Raw genomic sequence first — 15118 nt, 5'->3', positions numbered from 1 at the left:
GCACCCTGCTCTCACTTGGTCTGAGTCTCAGATGTGGGAGGTGATGAACGCCTGTGTGATCATGCATAACATGATCATTGAGAGCGAGCGCGACGAGCCTGTACAGGATGATCAACCATTTGATTATCAAGGGCCACTTGCTGAGGTTGAGTATGTGCCCCAATAATTTGTCGATTTTCTTCATATGCACAATGAAATTCGAGATGCAGGTATCCATGTACAACTAAAGGCGAATCTAGCTGCGCATTTGTGGGCGAGGAGAGAAGCCGCCAACAATGCATGATTTTATTTCTATTTGTTTGTTTGTATGAATAATTTAAGTACTATTTGTTTGTTTGATTGATTGTATGAATAATTTAAGTAATATTTGTTTGATTGCATGAATAATTTAATTATATTTGTGTGATTGTATGAATTATTGAATATAGTATGGAATAAAATGTGATTGATATGTTTTTTCAAAATATTGTAAAAAGAAAAAAAAATTGGGAGCTGCCGTATGGGAGCTGGCGGTGTGCGAACATCCTCCCCAAATAGAGGATGCACTGCCGGCGTCCCCCATACAACAGTGTCGGTGACCCTGCCGGCGACTATTTTGGGAACGCCGGTGGAGATGCTCTAACGATCCCGAGCACTTTTCTTAGTTGCATCTCCATTTGCAATGTTTTTTAATTGCAACCCTCTTGTAACTGGAAATAAAAAAAACTCAGTCAACACCCGACTATGAATCACGATGCAACGGAACTCCGTAGGAATTGACTGAGTACAACCATTCTTTATAAGGGGAAAAACAACTACTCCCCGATGCGTTGAGAACTATACAAAAAGCATAGCTGCGATGATTCTTCCCTTGACTCGTGAGATTTTCTGCAAGAATATTCAGACTCTGCTCATGTCCTACACTACACTGATCCCCACTTGGAGGAACAAGAACGTGCACGCGCAACAGTGGCCGTTCCACCCATCAACAGGTTCCCCCATCCCATCTCTTTTGCCTCCGACCTCACGCAGCACCATGGACGGCTGCAAGCAAACCTCCGCAACATTCTTTACCTGTACAAGCTAGAGCACACGAGCACCCAGCAGTCAGTCGTCAAGCTAAGCTGAGATCAATGGCAGAGGCAGGGGCATGGTTGCCGTGCATCGCCACGCTGGCGTCCTGCCTCCTCGGCTTCGTGCTCTACTTCTACGCGCCCTACTGGGGAGTCCGGGCCGTGCCGGGCCCTCCCGCGCTGCCGATCGTCGGCCACCTGCCGCTGCTCGCCCGCCATGGCCCCGACGTCTTCGCTGCCCTCGCCAAGAAATACGGCCCCATCTTCAGGTCAGTTCCCCAGGATCTCTCGTCGTGATCTTTGCCCAGTGCTTAATCTTGCAGATTCTCGGTGCATTTTGGAGTTTGGTTTGATGCGTGCGTGCTGCTTGGTTAATCAGGTTCCATCTTGGGAGGCAGCCACTGGTGATCGTGGCCGACCCGGAGCTGTGCAAGGAGGTCGGCATCAGGCAGTTCAAGAGCATCCCCAACCGGAGCCTGCCGTCGCCGATCGCCGGCTCCGCGCTCCACCAGAGGGGCCTCTTCTTCACCAGGGACGCGCGGTGGTCGGCCATGAGGAACACCATCATCTCGCTCTACCAGCCGTCGCACCTCGCGGATCTCATCCCCACCATGCACCGCTGCGTCGAGCGCGCCGCCGACACCATACGATTCGCCGCGGGGGAGCACGGCGACTTCGACTTCTCGGACCTCGCGCTCAAGCTGGCCACCGACGTCATCGGGCAGGCGGCGTTCGGCGTCGACTTCGCGCTCTCCGCGCAGCACGACGGGGGCGGCGAGGCGGCGGAGTTCGTGGCGGAGCACGTGCACTCGACCACCTCGCTCAAGATGGACCTGTCGGCGTCCCTCTCCATCGTGCTCGGCCTCGTCGCGCCGGCGCTGCAGGCGCCCGCGCGGTGGCTGCTGCGGCGGGTCCCGGGGACGGCGGACCGGAGGATCGCGGGGACCAACGAGCGGCTGCGCGCGAGGGTGGAGGAGATCGTGGCGAGCCGGGAGCGCGACGGGGGCAAGAGGCGGGAGCGGAGGGACTTCCTGTCGGCGCTGCTCAACGCCCGGGACGGCGGCGACAGGATGAGGGAGCTGCTCACGCCGGAGTACGTGGGCGCGCTCACCTACGAGCACCTCCTCGCCGGCTCGGCCACCACGGCCTTCACGCTCGCCTCCGCCGTGTACCTCGTCGCCGGCCACCCGGAGGTCGAGGCCAAGCTGCTCGCCGAGGTCGACCGCTCCGTTCCTGGCGCCGCCCCGACCGCCGACGAACTCCAGCACAACTTCCCCTACCTCGACCAGGTCATAAAGGAGGCGATGAGGCTCTACACGGTCTCGCCGCTGATCGCGAGGGAGACGTCGCGGCGAGTGGAGGTCGGGGGCTACGCGCTGCCGGAGGGCACGTGGGTGTGGCTGGCGCCGGGGGTGATGGCGATGGACGCGGCGCAGTTCCCGGACCCCGGGGAGTTCCGGCCGGAGCGGTTCGACGCCGGGTGCGAGGAGGAGCGGCGGCGCCACCCCTACGCGCACGTGCCGTTCGGGCTGGGCCCGAGGGCGTGCGTGGGGCAGCGGTTCGCGCTGCAGGAGGTGAAGCTGGCCATGGTGCACCTCTACCGCCGCTACGTGTTCCGCCGGTCGCCGCGGATGGAGTCGCCGCCGGAGCTCCAGTTCGGGATCGTGCTCAGCTTCAGGCACGGCATCAAGCTCAGGGCCATCGAAAGGTGCAGCGCCGCCGGACAATGACATGGATGATAGTCGAATGAGATTCGAATGACATGGCACATTGTTTCGCCCAGAATCAGTAGCTCCTAGTAGTTCAGGCTCTAGCAAAAACTCGATCAGAATTCTCTCAAACATATTTGTAGCTCCTGTGTCCTTCCAGTCTTCCACTGGGAAGCCACAAACTCCCTAGAATTCTCTTTATTAGACGAAGTTATTCAGAATTATCAGGGGTATAGCAGCAGTAAATTGCTGAGTTAGGCAGAAGTCAGAGGCATGCAATCAACATAAGGTTATTGAAAGCTAGGAAAGGCTACTGCCAGTTTGGTGCACATGGGCACCAGTGATCCCTTTTCAAAAAAATAATTATAAATTATATTTCTAAGTTTCAAAAAATCTGAAAATAAATTATGATGTAGCCAGTATTGTATCCCACAACCATGTAAACTTTCAACTGGAAATTATCTATATTTTAGGCTACACAAAAATAACAAATATGTAGATATAAGTATAGTATTCAAATCTCCAAAAAGAAGTCAGACTTTGTCATTTTTATGTAGCTCAGAAAACAAAATATTTCTAACTGAGATTTTGTATGTTAGTGGGACACATCATCAACTCCTTTTAGAATTTTGTTACATAATTTTTTTGTACACATAAATATACTTTTTACTTTTTTTTAATACAACAAGAGCACTGGTGCTCGGGATCCAAAATAACTTTTCGTACTGCCAGCAAGAAACTATGAATACTTCGACAAGTTTGTTACTCATAAGTCTTGAACATATAATTACTTTATATCGTGGGCAACAGTGCCCCAGCTTGTTCTGCCAGCCAACAGCTAACCAGCTTGTTGCTCGAAACATGAACTAAATAAAAACTAATTCACTCAGGATTGGAACCAAAGTTGCATAAGTTTTCAATCTTATTGCAATATGATTTACTTGAAAAATTATAACAGAGCTATACAGCCATAGATAGAACACGCTCCACAAATAACATCAATGTTTCGATATTCATGTCATCCGCCACAAAGTAATGAAAGAAGCCTTAGAGGCAATGTATCTGCAACGTGACAAATGGATTGTGTATATTCCAAGTAAATTGCCAAAGAGCCCAGATTTGGAAGCTTCAGGAATCAGTGTTATGTTCCAAGTAAACAATCCAATGTTTAATGTTACGGTACTGGATTGTGCATATATATCATGAATGAGCCAATAAATTAGCAATCACACTATTGCAATACTCAAACTGCAACATCACTTGGGAAGAATAATCAATAGATAAATAGCACGGTTTGGTAGAAAAAAATTAGACCTATCTGTTCTAATCTTTGTTTAGGTGCTCCATATAGAGTTTATGACCAGTTATTCAAAATATCCAATTGACTTAAGAGCCCAAGACGAGATGCTGGACTAGGAAAAAGAACAGTTCAAGCATACTCTGCAGCTGCAGCCTCCAGGACTCAAGTCATGTCTCCACCAAACTAATGATTGCTATCAGGGCCAGAAAATGCCCGACCATCTTATTCTTCACAAACCAACGGTATCACTATCAACTCCAGCTCTTTGATCACTATCGCCAAAATATTTCCTAGCATCTTCACTGCAAGCAGCACCTTTTTGCATAACTGAACAGTAACCTGGCCAAGCAGAAGATTGCATCGGTAAGATGTACAGTGGATCAGAACATAAAACATCATCTCAACTCAATTCATTACAACCTAGAAAACAGGGGACCAATAGAAACTCAAGAGCGCTGCTATAGACAGCAAAAATTGGACACATTCAACTTTCTCTGGTAGATTTCTCACCTGATGCTTGGCAGGAAGGAAAGGCTGGTCCGATCGAACAGGTCATCGATGCCCAAGATCAAGATGAACATGTTAGTGCAGCCCTCAGATGTTGCTCAGTAGATGTATGTTGGCATAGCTTGCAAACACGACACTCATTCTCCTCTATGTTGATCAGTGCATCCCTGACACTAACTTTGAAGAATGGTAGTAGGTACAACCGTACGAGTGCCAAATCTTAGTTTTCAGAACAGTGTTATGATCTGCGATGTCTCACCTGTGCTGTATTAACACCAGAAACAAGTGGATGTGAATCATACTGCCATACATCAAAATCAGTCTCTGGCGAATCTTACTAGAGTCGACTGTGTTTCAGCATAGATCATGAGGAAAACCTTGTCGCCTCATGAATGTAAACACATGATGCTTGGAGCACAAACATGATTTGACTACTGTGTCATAGGAGCCACTGGCTGACAGGACGGCATCAGATTGTGACACTGTGTGCTCGCATAATATTCAACAGGTCAATGTCCAGAAGAATACAATGGTGTCTTCACATCTTTGTCCATTTGTTCAACTAGTAGTAGTAGATCCCACAGCTAAAAAGAATATATGGCATCTGTTGTTTCAGAATAATAACAACGAGCTCTTCATGACCACACGAAACCTAAATCAGCAACAAAACAGTTATGCCAGTATCATAGATTTCTTGATTAAAAAGGACCTTACTATTAGTGGTTTTCAATAAGAGAAAGATGAAGATGCTATATTCAGATAACAGCTTAGAGTGTGCCCGATTTTCAGTAAACAGTGAAATCATTGATGTGTTTTCAGTTAGATGAAATATTGCAAATCAATGGATGCTGACACATTAGAAATTGTAAATTTCGAATTGAATCCATTTTCAACTATACTGTTACACACGTACTAGTCTCTAGAAGAATTAGACATGAAGGTAACAATATGATAGAATAAATTTGCAAGAATATGCATTAGAGATGTGCAAGAGAAAAAACCGACCGGAGGTAAGAGTGGTTTTTGCTGGCTAGTTCAGTCACTATTACTAGCATAAGAAAAGAGATATAGCTATGTATTATAGTGCCAATAAAGAACCAAATGTTTCACTGTCATAGCAAACATATCAAACTACTAAACAAGCAAAAAATTAGTGATTAATAAGATATAAATAATTAAAATCAATCAAGACGAAGTGCATGCAAAAATTTACTTGCTTAACACACTCACAGATCTGTCATTGGCATCAACATTAGGAAGCATGGCAGATGGTGTGAGTACCTATATAAATATATTAACAAATACAGCTAAGCAAATATAGGGAAACAACATTATTGTCATTTGTAGATGTACGGGAGGCTAAGGAAAAATACATAAAACCAGTACACATGTGTGTTCACATAATATACCATAGAAGAAATCAATATGTTACCTATGGAGCATTTCAAAACTTGGAGCTCCTTCTCACTCTCCCAACTTAATAGAGAAGCAGATCCCCTTTTGCGTCTGATGGGGCCTGTCAGCAGATAATCAGAAGTTTTTGCCTGCCTTCTCAGAATTGCCATCAAACAAAGTTTCTTCACTGATTTGAGCATCAAGATACCAGGAGAAGTGCATTAAACCAGTGGCTTTTGCTGCTATGCTGTATAGAAAGTAAGAAGTTAATAATGTACTAATAGTAAATACTTTAGGTGATGATGCTTTGTTACTTATTTATTGATTTTACTCCTACCTGTTTACAAGCAGATGTCTCGAGTTTATCCATCAGAACCAGAAGCAGTATCACCATTTGTACAAGAGGGTAAAACACTTTCCATTTCATTCTGAAGACTAGTGGCCTCCTCAATGTTCCCCAATTTCTGGTATTTGTTTATCAGACAGTTGTAAATTACTGTATCGGGAGGAATACCATTTCCAATCATTTCTGAAAGAACTTCTCTAGCTTCTGGCATCATATTTAAATTACAAAAACCCCATACAAAACAAGTGTACCCATAGAGATCAAGTTGCAATCCACTGTTTATCATCTTGGCCTTGACTGCAAAGGCATGCTGGAGATTTCCCTGCTTCAGGTACCCATCCATAAGAGATGTATACACAACTTTGTCCAGAGACAACCCCTTGTCGACCATTTCATCCAACAGTTGCACAGCCTTGGTCAAGCACCCGTTCTTGCACAAACCATCAATTACAGCGGTGTAAGTCCGTACATTAGGTTGTAACCCTAAGTCTCCCATTCTGTTAAAATGTGAGAGTGCCTCATCAACTGATCCTGCTTTGCACAAACCATCAACCAATGCACAATAAGTCACAACATTAGGATGGAACCCGGAATCCAGGATCTTGTGGAACAGGGCAATGGCCTCTGAGTCTTTTCCTGCTTTAAAACAAGCATCCATTATATTCGTATAGATGATATTATTGGGTTTCAGACCACATTCATCCATTTTATTTAACAAACTCTTAGCCTCATCCACCTTCTGAAGATTACAGAGTCCCCAAATGAGGGTACCATAAAGCGAAACGTCAAGCTCCAACCCTTTATCCTTCATCTCATCCAATAAACCCACAGCTCTCTCACTATTTTTATCCGCAAAATGCCCATGAATTAGCGTAGTGTACACCAGCTCGTTGGCTTTGACGCCAGCTCTCTCCATCATCCTAAAAACATCTTCCGCTTCCACAACCTTGCCCTCTTTGCAAAGGGCATCAACTAGCACGGTATACGTGACCACATTCAACGGGACACCCTGCTTCACCATTTCATCAAGCAAAACAAGGGCATCGTCAAGCCTACCTGCCTTACAGGTCCCATCAACCAAGCACGTATACGTGACCTCATTCGGCGCCATGCCCCTCATCCTCATCTGCGCAAACAGCTTCATGGCCTCTCGTACCATCCCCTCCTTGCAGAACGCATCCACAAAGGTGCTAAGTGTCACCACATTCGCCGCCACTCCCTCCCTCTTCATCTCAGCAAAGTAGCTGCACGCCCTCTCCATCCTCCCAAACTTGCAGAAGCAGTTGACCAACGCATTGTATGTCACAACATCCGGCCTGCATCCGCGCCCCCTCATCTCCCCGACGAGCCGCTCCACCTCCTCCAACTCCCCGCATTTGCCATGCCCATCGATCAGGGAATTGTATGTGACTACATCTGGCGAGCAGCCTATTGCCTTCATCCTGGAGAAGAGTGCTCTTGCCTCCACGAGATCCCCCTCCTTGCACAGGAAATCGATGACGATGTTGAAGGTGAACACGTTGGGCAGGGGCACCTGGTCGAACAGCTGCCGGACGAGCCCGCCGCGGCGCTCGCGGGCTAGGCGGAGGAGGATGTGGTTGCAGGTGCGGGTGTTTGGGGGCACGCGCAGCTCGCGCGCGCGGGCGAGGGCGAGGACGGCGCCCTCGAGGAGGCCGCGGTCGGCGAGGAGGGAGAGGAGCGTGTCGACGACGGAGGGCAGCGCGCTGCGGCGGGGCCCTAGTGCCAGAGCCGCGCGGTGGAGGAGATCGACGAGGGGGGCGGCGAGGTGGGGCCGGTGGCCGGGGGCGAGGAGGCGGGAGAGGAGGCTGCGGGAATGGGGGAAGAGGCGGGCGCGGGCGAGGAGGTGGGCCGCGAGGCAGAGGTGGGCGGCGGAGGGGAGGGGGTGGGAGAGGAGGATGCTGGCGGGGACGGCCTGGAGCGGGTGGGGCTGGCGGCGGCGGTTGGAGATGGAAGTGGCGGCGGCGGCGGCGGTGGGGAGGGTGGAGATGGCGGTGGCGGCGATGGAGAAGGGGAGGAAGCTAGGTTTCCGGCGAGAGTGGATGAAGAGGAGATGGCGGCGCAGGGGGAGGGATAGCATCGTTTGACCGCCGGCGGCGGCGGCGAGGCAGACAGAATCAGGCCATGGAGGGGAGAGGGGCCAGGGGGAGAGGTAGTAGGGTTTAGTGAGGTTTTGAGAGTTTTTCTTGCTTCATCTTTGAGTTTGCGCTGGTTATGCTGGATTTCGCCAGTTAGATCAAATTCAAATCGTAGTAAGAAATGGAACCAACTAGTGAAAAGTGCTTTTGGCTCCCCAGTGCTCTCGTTTAGAAAAATTAAAAAATATATTTATAAGTTATCAAAAAATTTGCACAATTATAAGTTATCAAAAAATCTCTGTCCAGGCTTAACTTGTTTGAGTAATTTGCAGAATTGCAAATTATGACTATTAGAGCATCTCCACTAGTTGGCGCTCCCCAGGCCGAAATCCGGCGCTAGTTAGCGCCGGATGATGTAATTTTCGGCCTAGCCTGGGGAGGGGGAGATTCCCAGTTGCGAACCCATGGCTGATCCCTAGGCCGGGAAAATTCGGTCAAAATATTCCAGTTTTCGATCAATTTTTGGTACAATTTCATAATACAACATAAAATATAAAAAATTATGACATTGTTTGTCGAGATTTGACATTATTTCATCAAAGCAAATAGCTCAACAAACACAACATGACAACAACACAACAAACCATGTTGCGGCAGCTCTTGTTGCACCCTTGCGAGCCTAGTAATGGTCGACCAGAGCATCCTACAGCTGTTGATGCACACGTGAGTCTCCGATCTCCTGGCGCATAGCTAGGAAGGAAGCCCATGATGCCAACACCTAATCATCAAGACTGGATGTTTCCGCTCATTCTATATGATCATGGTGTGTAATATCACACAACTGTTCATCTCTTCCCACATCCGATCCTGCGACCCGGTCATAATTGGGAACCAGACAACTGCAAATCTCTACAGGAGAATACCAAATTCTCGCTCGACGTACTTCATGTCAGCTTCTTGCTCCTTGGCAAACCACGTTTCTTCTGGCAGTTTTGGGCTTGAGATCGTCTTCACAAATGTTGATCATGTAGGATAGATACCATCTGTAAGGTACTATCCCTTGTTATAGTGGTGACCATTGACATCATAGTTCACCGGGGGTGCATGACCCTCAACAAGCTTGGCAAAGACATACGAGCAATGTAAGACGTTGATGTCGTTATTTGAGACTGCCATTTCAAAGAAGGAGTGACAAACCTAGGTATCATATGTAGCCACTGCCTCAAGTACCACACTACATCCTCCTTTGTGGCCCTTGTACATGCACTGTCAAGCATTGGGAAGTTCTTCATCTTCGGCGGCAACAACGTTCTCCTTCTCCAACAACGAAAAAACATTTGCATGTCCTCGTCGTCGGAGTCCATGGTCGAGCAATCAAAACACCAAACACCTCACGGACGTGGTGCTGTAGAGGTCGACACAGTGATCGACAACGGAACGCCGGTGAGGTGATGAACGGCGTAGAGCTCGGCAGTAGCTAGGTAGTGGGTGTGTCCTTTCTGCCAGCGTATACGCGACGATAGAGGGGGTGGTGCCAGCGGCGAGGTGGCGGCGACGAGGTGGTTTGGGCACCGTGAGTGGAATGGGGAATCTTTGTGGGTGTGACACTGACAGACCTGACCCACACACTTTTTCTCTTCATCTGGTGCTCGTAGGCACTCCCCGGGGTGTTGGATTGTGCCTGCGATCGCCGGATGAAAAATAGGCCCAACCCGGCAAAAATTGGGCTCATGGGGGGGCGGCGAAGGAATTTTCCTCCATCCGGCGGTAATTTTCAGTCTGGGGAGGGGGTGCTGGGGAGCTGATTGGAGTTCCTCTTAGGTAGTCATGGCTTAAACATGTTTAATGAATTGTGAACTAGATGATTATTTATCGATTTCATGCCGGTGTGTTCCATATATTTTGTGAGATTTATCAATTATGTCTCATGTGGCAAAGGGACGTACTTGTATAAATGAGTTATATGTGTTTCCTTGTAATTTATGCAAAACGGAAAGTCTGAAACTTGTGCGTTGTTGTTGTGGTTAGGTAGAAGTATGGGGTATCTCTTGTTAGTGCTTGCAATTAGCAGTACAAACCTTTTATGAAGGTCGTTGTTGACTAGTAGAGTTGACACGTCGACATTTTTTGAATAGCTTCTGTGGGTGTGAAAATTGAATCTAGGCTAGGACAACCATTATAGTAAACCTCGAGAATCTTCAACAATTGCACACACAAAGAGAAGTCATTGTCGGGTCTATATACTTCCCCCTAAAGCACTGTCGTTGGATTGCCACCCACAAAGAGATCCTTCCCCGTCACTCATCCCCGCTTCACCTAGACCATGATGCCCATCAGCCTTAGCTGTCAGCACCAAATCTTGGTCGGCGACGACGTGGCTGGCCACGGTGGCAAGAAGATACCAATCTGGAGACAAGGCCAATGCAAAGGTGGATGCTCTTTTGGAGGAGATGGAAAAAACTTAGAGGTTACGGGGGGTGGCACATCAGTGCCGAATAAGATACACATCCTCCGAGCCTAGAGGGATGGCCGAGACGGCGGTAACCCGGCGATGGTGGCGAATTTGGATGTATGGGGTTGAGAGATGGGCACCAGCGCCTTTGACCGCGAGTGACGGCATATAGCCATTTCTGTCACCGACGTACCGATGGGTTATCGATGAGGTGGTCCAGTGTTGGGGGTGGTTGTTCTAGTCTTCTAGGGGTGACAGAGGTGGATTGTGTGATTATATTTGTTTCGATAACAGAGGCCATCCATCGGTATAGTTATTGTCAGAAATGAAGAAGGAGGAGGAGGAGCCTGTTCAAGCATGCTTTTTTGGTCCTATCGGATTCGAGTAGAACCAGCGTGCACTATGCAAGCTACGAAGACTATCGGAGTTCATCAACATCGGCAGCTTGGCGCCGGAGTTATTCATGGGAATGGATCCATTCTTGGGTGGGAAGCTTTGATCTTCCTCGGTATTTCTATGCAAGCTACTAAGATCAGTATCAACTATCAGAGTTCATCAACACCGACAGCTTAGTGCGGGAGTTATCCATGGGAATGGAGTCACACTTGGGTGGGAAGCTTTGATCTTCCTCGGTATTTCTCCCTCCTTCCCAGGGTCCTCTTCAACCTCGGGGCGGGATCCATGACCAGCGACGCTCGAAGTGGCACGTTCCCCTGCGGCGACGCGGTACCCGGCTCGGAGTTTGCCCAATTGCGGACCAGGTCGCCTTTTTCTGCTTTTTTTTCCTAGGGTATTTTATGTAAAATTTGTAGCCTTATCTTCGGTTCCCCTATCTCTTAGGCGCCTTGTTGTAAATTTGTAAGCACCGCTTGTTTAACGGAGCTTGGAGCTTCCATACCGGTCAAAAAAAATTGGGCATATGAATCTCGCATGGTATTAGGAAATCTGCAATGCCTATCACGTGGATAAAGTTGATTTCGTTCAGACAATGCGTTTCAATGAATGAAGTACTCCGTATTATACTTCATTCATTCATTAGGCTTTTTAGGATCTCCTATCGGAAGAAAAGGCATGCTCTCAAAGCACAAACGAAAAATCTGAGAAAAGCAAAGGCACAACGGAAAAGGAAAATGGGTAACAAGGGAGGAGCCCATGCTGTAACTCGACAAGGCCTGCCACGGGCTCTCAGATTCGGGCCCAACTTAGCAGGCGCGTGCGGCTGTTATCGCAGCAGGGGAGCGCAGAAGAGCGGAGCAGGTTTAGTCCCACCTCGCGGACGGAAGTAGCAGCGCAGGGCAACGGAGGCTATATAAGGAGACCCGGCTCCTCAATACAACTCATACCTTTCTCGGCCTTTTGGCTAAGATCAAGTGTAGTATCTGTTCTTATCAGTTTAATATCTGATATGTGGGCTATGTGCCCACAACGATATTAAATTTATTTTTTGTGGGGGAGGGCCCACCACAGTGGCTTGCCACTGGGGTCCTCAGGTGTTCCCCGGGCGTTGCACTACTGCCCGGGTGTGGCGCACCCCAACCAAATCGGAAAACAAGATTTGGTTAAGCTTGTGTATCATTCAGCTAAACAACTATGTTAACTGGAGGAAGTCTGCAGTTGTTGCTTGTCTGCTTAGAAGAGGGAACGCGTCGCGAAGGAACGGATATTTAGAGGTCGATTTCTCTGTCTCGGACCGGCGTGATACGGACAGCAATACCCACGCATCGGTTGTCTGCACTGCCTGTAGCGCTACCATCATCCCGTGCGCTGATGGGGAAGCTATTGAATTCGTTTTGGACAAAATCGTCCCACACCCTGCGACTGGGAAGAGTTAGAGCCGGAGACAGAGAAAGGTGAGGGGAGGTATGGCAATGGCACCGGATGAAGAGGGGAGGAAAGGCATCCCTTCTCTTCTCTCCTCTCGGGGGGAGAACATCGCCTCCAACGTCACCGAGGTGCTGCAATCCTCTCCTCCTCTTGCACTCCAGATTAGTCCTCTCTTTTTTTCTTGGAAAGAAGGGAATTGCTCGGTGATGTTGATGTTTGTGGCTCCCATTCTTGTTTCCTGTCGAAGTTTTCCTCGTTGCTTCAGCATTTTTTAGGTACCAATAATATGAAGTAGAATTATAATTCTTGAATGAGCAGACAATTATGATTTCGTAACTAGGAAGAACTTTTATATGATCTTTGATATGGAGACTTATGTGCCTTTCTTCAGCTCATAGGTTGGACGCCACTTGTAGAAATGAAGAACATCGCTAAGAAAGAGGGCATCAAAGCTAGGATCAAAGCTTGATAGTTTTGACCCAAGTGCTGTTCGAGATTTGCATTCTGATGATGATGATGAGGAAAGTTTGAATGATGAGGATGCGGATCTAGATGCTACTATTAAGCTTCTAGCTTCTTTGCATAGAAATAGATCGTATAGGGCCCCACCTTCCGCGTTTAGTGTGGGGCCAAAGGTTAGAATTAGGACTGGATAATATACTTCTTTATCATGTATGGTCTTATTTTTAATGCGAGAGGGGTTGGGGATGCCCCAAAAAAACGGTTTATTAAAGATAAAATTAATGAGTTTGGGCTTGATTTTGTTTGCATTCAAGAAACTAAGAAATATGAGTTTGAGGATGATTGGCTTAATAATGTTGGTGGTAGATTTTGCTTTATCTGGCTCTGGGAACCATCTAGAGGTGCTTCTGGTGGGCTCCTTATGGGAGTTAGAGAGGACAGATTTGAGGTGAATACGTGTAGCACATGTAGATTTTTTACTAAGATGGTGTTGATGGACAAACAAACACGGTTTAAGTGGGTCCTTGTTAACGTTTATGGGGCTGCAAATTCTAAAGATAAACCCGATTTTCTTACTGAGCTTGTGCATATTCTCGGAAGTAGCTCTTTTCCTTTTATGCTTGCTGGCGACTTTAACATTATTAGAAGAGCTTCTGACCGTAATAAGTTTAAAAAGGTTTCTAAGTTCACTAATATTTTAACTCAATTATTGAGCACTGGGGGTTAAAAGAGATTGAGTTATCTGGTCGTAGTTTTACATGGTCAAATAACCAGGCTGATCCTCTTTTTGTTAGATTAGACAGGGTGCTTGTGTCTCCAGCTTGGGAGATACAATATCCTCTCGTTTCTGTCAGAACACTCGTCAGGGGTGTTTCTGACCATGCGGCGCTTCTTCTAGATACAGGAGTGCATCAAAAAGTCCCTCACAAGCCTTTTAAATTTGAGCTCTGCTGGTTTACTAGAGCGGATCTGCATGATCGTGTTTCTAATATCTGGCACAGTAGATGTAGTGGTAAGAGTAACTTAGATAGATGGCATTCTCGTTTTGCTAATCTTCGGAAAAACCTTAAGGGTTGGAATTTAAATATAGAGGGTGAATATAAAAGAGAAAGGGATACTATTTCTAGACATTTAGATTATATAGATAAACAGAGTGAGTTTGCAGGATTGTCTGTGACTGACTATGAGTATAGATGCTATCTCCAGAACAAGTTAAACCAGATTCTTCGTGAAGAAGAAATCAAGTGGTTGCAACGTGCTAAGGAGCGAGATCTTTTTGAGGGAGATAGAAATACAAGGTATTTTATGATTAAAGCTAGTGGCCGTAAGCGTAAGAGTAAGATTTTTAGGCTTTGTCAGGATGAAGGCGTTATTGAAGGAGATAAAAATATTCTTGTTTATGCTACAGGCTTTTATAAAAAAATATTTGGTCCAGTTGAGCTTCTCCCTGTTTCTTTGGATGTACCTTTATCTAATGACTTGAATGAAGAGGATAAACTTTTACTCACTCGCCCCTTTTCTTTAGAAGAAATTAAGGATGCCGTTTTTTCAATGAAACATAATAGGGCACCAGGACCAGATGGTTTTCCTATTGAGTTCTTTCAGAAGTTTTGGGAGTTGATAAAAGTGGATCTTCTTGCTCTGTTCATTGATTTTTACAATGGTTCCCTGGATATAAAACGCTTTAACTATGGTATTATTATTTTGATAGCCAAAGGTCAAGGGGCGGATAAGCTCCAGATGTACAGGCCCATTTGTCTACTAAATGTGATTTTTTAAATTTTTACCAAAGTTTTGAATAATAGAGCTATTGCTTTAGCTGATAAAGTTATCTCTAGTATTCAATCAGCCTTCATAAAAGGAAGGTTTATCCTAGATAATGTAACAGTTTTACATGAAACCTTACATTACATGCATAGGAGGAAAAAAGCGGGGTTTTTTTTTCAAAGTTGACTTTGAGAAAGCTTATGATAAA

At 46.8% G+C, this 15118-nt stretch overlaps 2 protein-coding genes and 1 non-coding gene across 4 annotated transcripts; 2 read left to right on the top strand and 1 right to left on the bottom strand.

Moving 5' to 3' along the window:
- Positions 1-809: 809 nt before the first annotated feature.
- LOC127313207 (cytochrome P450 711A1) lies at positions 810-2985 on the top strand. The gene is made up of 2 exons (XM_051343760.2): positions 810-1321; positions 1432-2985. The coding sequence occupies exons 1-2, from the start codon at positions 1113-1115 to the stop codon at positions 2780-2782; spliced, it is 1560 nt and encodes a 519-aa protein (XP_051199720.1). The 5' UTR covers positions 810-1112; the 3' UTR covers positions 2783-2985.
- Positions 2986-3928: 943 nt separating this feature from the next.
- LOC127313206 (uncharacterized) lies at positions 3929-8496 on the bottom strand. 2 transcript variants are annotated; one of them, XM_071822963.1, is made up of 5 exons: positions 6301-8496; positions 6001-6210; positions 4946-5220; positions 4572-4832; positions 3929-4400 (listed from the first exon to the last, which is right to left on the bottom strand). In XM_071822963.1, exon 1 carries the CDS (start codon positions 8405-8407, stop codon positions 6326-6328), a length of 2082 nt encoding a protein of 693 aa, XP_071679064.1. In that variant the 5' UTR covers positions 8408-8496; the 3' UTR covers positions 3929-4400; positions 4572-4832; positions 4946-5220; positions 6001-6210; positions 6301-6325. The 2 variants fall into 2 exon arrangements, with proteins under 2 accessions (XP_071679064.1, XP_051199719.1); XM_051343759.2 differs by having other exon boundaries at positions 4572-5220.
- A 3700-nt stretch (positions 8497-12196) lies between these two features.
- On the top strand, positions 12197-12393 carry LOC127318182 (U2 spliceosomal RNA). The gene has a single exon (XR_007861737.1). It is a non-coding gene; the product is annotated as a U2 spliceosomal RNA (small nuclear RNA).
- The last annotated feature ends 2725 nt before the right edge of the window (positions 12394-15118 follow it).

Source organism: Lolium perenne, chromosome 7 (genome assembly GCF_019359855.2).
Source record: "Lolium perenne isolate Kyuss_39 chromosome 7, Kyuss_2.0, whole genome shotgun sequence".
Lineage (NCBI taxonomy): Eukaryota > Viridiplantae > Streptophyta > Magnoliopsida > Poales > Poaceae > Lolium > Lolium perenne.
This window is presented reverse-complemented; position numbering and strand designations above follow the sequence as displayed.